This window comes from Salvia hispanica, chromosome 1, assembly GCF_029641045.1.
Source record: "Salvia hispanica isolate PSC_SH4W2 chromosome 1, Shi_PSC_v1, whole genome shotgun sequence".
In the NCBI taxonomy this organism is placed as follows: Eukaryota; Viridiplantae; Streptophyta; class Magnoliopsida; order Lamiales; family Lamiaceae; genus Salvia; species Salvia hispanica.
Genome location: NC_142692.1, coordinates 5960640 through 5963592, shown reverse-complemented (window position 1 = coordinate 5963592; position 2953 = coordinate 5960640). Strand labels below are relative to the sequence as shown.

The window sequence follows — 2953 nt, the reverse complement described above, 5'->3', positions numbered from 1 at the left end:
ATAATAAATTATTTGATTCATTATGAAAAAATTAGAGAAATGAGTTAGTGGATTTAGACATCACTTTTATATATTGAATATTTAATATAACGTGAGTGCAATGATTTAATTAAATGGTGGTTTTATTTACCTAAAGTGGAAAGAGGTAAATTGGACTTCTGGAAACGTAGATAATTATAGTATTTTTCTCCAAACAAATTTCTGTTAAATAAAAAAAATTATATGCTAAAGTTGTCTGATCAAGGCTCGATAGTTATTCTAGATTAAAATAAAAATTATTTTAATATACTTATTTATTATAAAACAAAAATAACAATAACAATAAACAACACCACCAAAAGTAATATAGAGTTTTCTAGATTATATTGTGAAAACATTATAACATATGCACTCATTATACTCTTTCTGTCCCACTCAAGATGACCACATTCTTGAGTAGCACGTGATTTTAGGAAGTGTTGTTAGATGGAATAAAGTAGAGAGAAAAAATGTAGTTGAATTATTTTAATGAGGAGGGAGCAAAGAGGAGGTTATTTCCAAAATTAGAAAGTGGTCATCTTGACAGGGACAAACAAAAAAGGAAAGGTGGTCATCTTGAATGGGACGGAAGGAGTACTACACTTTTATATTCTATGTTTGTCGACACATAGTCTCACACTTTGATGGGAATTGCTTTGAGAGGTATCGCCTTTTCAAGAGTAACTCCGAAATTCTCATTCATGTCCATTTCTTCTGGCTTCATATTTTCAAGTTTCCAATCATAATTTCCCACAAATGTCACCAACATTTGATGCACCATCCGATCGGCCAACGGCAATCCGGGGCACATTCTTCTTCCCGAGCCAAATGGAATCAGCTCAAAATCTCTGCCTTTAAAATCTACGTTGTTATTCTCGTTCAAGAATCTCTCCGGCAAGAACTCATTTGGATTCCTCCAGATTTTGGAATCTCTCCCACTCGCCCACAAATTGACGAAAATCTGGGCATTTTTTGGTACGATGTAGCCGCTAATTTCCACATCGCAATTGGCTTTGTGGGGTACTAGGAAGGGGTTTGCGGGGTGTAGCCTGAAGTTTTCTTTCACCACTGCCTGCAGATATGGCAGGAGTGGGATGTCTGATTCTTGAACTTGTTGCTTCCCATTTTCAGACATGAAGCTCCTTATTTCGTTTCTGAGCTTGGCCATTTTTTGAGGGTTGCGTATCAGTTCTGTCATCGTCCATTCCACTGTCCCTGAAGTCGTATCGGTTCCTGCTACAAGCAGATCCTGCATACCATTGTTGTTGTTTGTTAACGTTAAGAACTCACACTCGTTAATACAAAACAAGATACGTAACATACAAAACTAGTAGTTTAATTATTGATAAAAATGAGCGTACCAAAAGGAGATGTCTTATGTCGTCTCGGCTAAGTAGAGCTTCATCAGTTCGGTTGATTTCAAGAAGCGCTTCCACCAAATCTCGTTTGTCGCCCCCCGATCTCAGTTTCTCGTCGATTATCTCATCCAATTTAGCAAACAGCTTTCCAACATTAAGCTCCGTTTCCTTGAAAATTCCCTGCGGATCAACTGCTTTCAGCACCGGAAAATAATCGGCTAAATTGGGCGTGGAGACGGATTTTACGACTCTCGAGATAACCTCCTTCATCTCCTGCGACAATTCCGAATCGAACCGCGCGAACTCCGCCGAGAACAGCGACGCCGACATCAGATTCAGCGTCGTTGTGAAAGCCGCCTCTCCTAAGTCCACGGCGATGCCGCGCTCGCACCGCTCCGCCAGGTAATCGCGCAGCTTCTGCAGCTTCTCTCTCCTGAGATCCTCGCTGGCGTCAAGCCGTGGAGCCGAAAACATCTGCTCTTTGCATATCTTCCGCAGCTTCCGCCACTGGCTTCCGGCGGGCAGCCACCCCACGGAGAACTCGTCGTGGCGGAGGGCTTTCGATGCCACCGGGGCGCTTCGGCTGGAGAAGGAAGAGTCGTGTGTTTGAAGCACGAGTTTGGCGGTTTCAGCTGAGGAGAAAACTACGGTTGTGATGCTGCCCAGCTTCAGCGACATCACGGGCCCGTATTTCTGGGATAGTTTGGCGAGGGAGTGGTGGGGTTTGGGCCCGAGTTGGAGGATGTTGCCAATGATCGGGAGCCCATACGGGCCCGGAGGAAGTTTCGATACTTTTTGGGCCCGGGAAATCAGCACGCATATCCATGCAATGGATGCTAGGATGACCGAAGATGTTAAAAAATCCATGCCTAAATTGAAGTTTGATCTATAGTTATAAAAATTTGCTGAGTAAAATTTTTATATATAAAAATAATTACATGTAACGTATTTGTATATTTTGCAATAATATCTGTAGGGCTGCTTCACTTGCTTTATTTCCAAAATTCCAATATTACATCTAAAATCATTAATTTTTAAAACTATAGCTCTCCAATATGGGCCATGCAATTAAGTGGTTTTAAATTTTTACTGAATTTAGTTGACTGTATTTGATGGGCCAAGCAATTGAACGTTGTAGTGGTCCCTCACTCAATATGGGCCATGCAATTAAGTGGGCTTTAAATTTTTACTAGGACCATAATTCAATTTTGCGAATTTCTAGCACTTTATAAGGCCATCTCCAATCATTTACGACAAACTCAAACTCATTTTTGAATATACGTCATATAAAAAATTAGTTTTATTCCAATCATTTACTTCATATTCAAATTTTACACTATTTTTGAGTTTTTGTCTCACAAATATTTTGCAATAACACCATATTTGATGTTATTCCATTGAAAACCCCAAAAATGGATTTGGGTTTGATGTACGGTTGGAGAAATTGTCTACACCAAAAAAATGAGTTTTGGCGTATGGTTGAAGATAGCTCTAATAATGGCAAATTTTGACTTGAAAGTGTCATGAATAATTACAACAATTTTTAGTTTAAAAATTCAATATTTTTTCTCTTTTTT

The 2953-nt window shown here is 39.3% G+C and overlaps 1 protein-coding gene across 2 annotated transcripts; it reads right to left on the bottom strand.

Moving 5' to 3' along the window:
* Positions 1-341: 341 nt before the first annotated feature.
* LOC125218978 (cytochrome P450 76T24-like) lies at positions 342-2274 on the bottom strand. 2 transcript variants are annotated; one of them, XM_089056054.1, is made up of 3 exons: positions 1638-2274; positions 1380-1556; positions 342-1267 (listed from the first exon to the last, which is right to left on the bottom strand). In XM_089056054.1, the coding sequence occupies exons 1-3, from the start codon at positions 2241-2243 to the stop codon at positions 653-655; spliced, it is 1398 nt and encodes a 465-aa protein (XP_088912180.1). In that variant the 5' UTR covers positions 2244-2274; the 3' UTR covers positions 342-652. The 2 variants fall into 2 exon arrangements, with proteins under 2 accessions (XP_088912180.1, XP_047976768.1); XM_048120811.2 differs by having other exon boundaries at positions 1380-2274.
* Between the last annotated feature and the right edge of the window lie 679 nt (positions 2275-2953).

What these genes read in the sequence shown, in the direction of transcription:
- LOC125218978 (XM_048120811.2), bottom strand. Translation starts at nt 2,243, where the DNA reads ATGGATTTTTTAACATCTTCGGTCATCCTAGCATCCATTGCATGGATA. An exon ending in ACATAAGACATCTCCTTTTG is followed by an intron (nt 1,268 to 1,379) that starts GTACGCTCATTT and finishes AATGGTATGCAG; the next exon opens with GATCTGCTTGTAGCAGGAAC.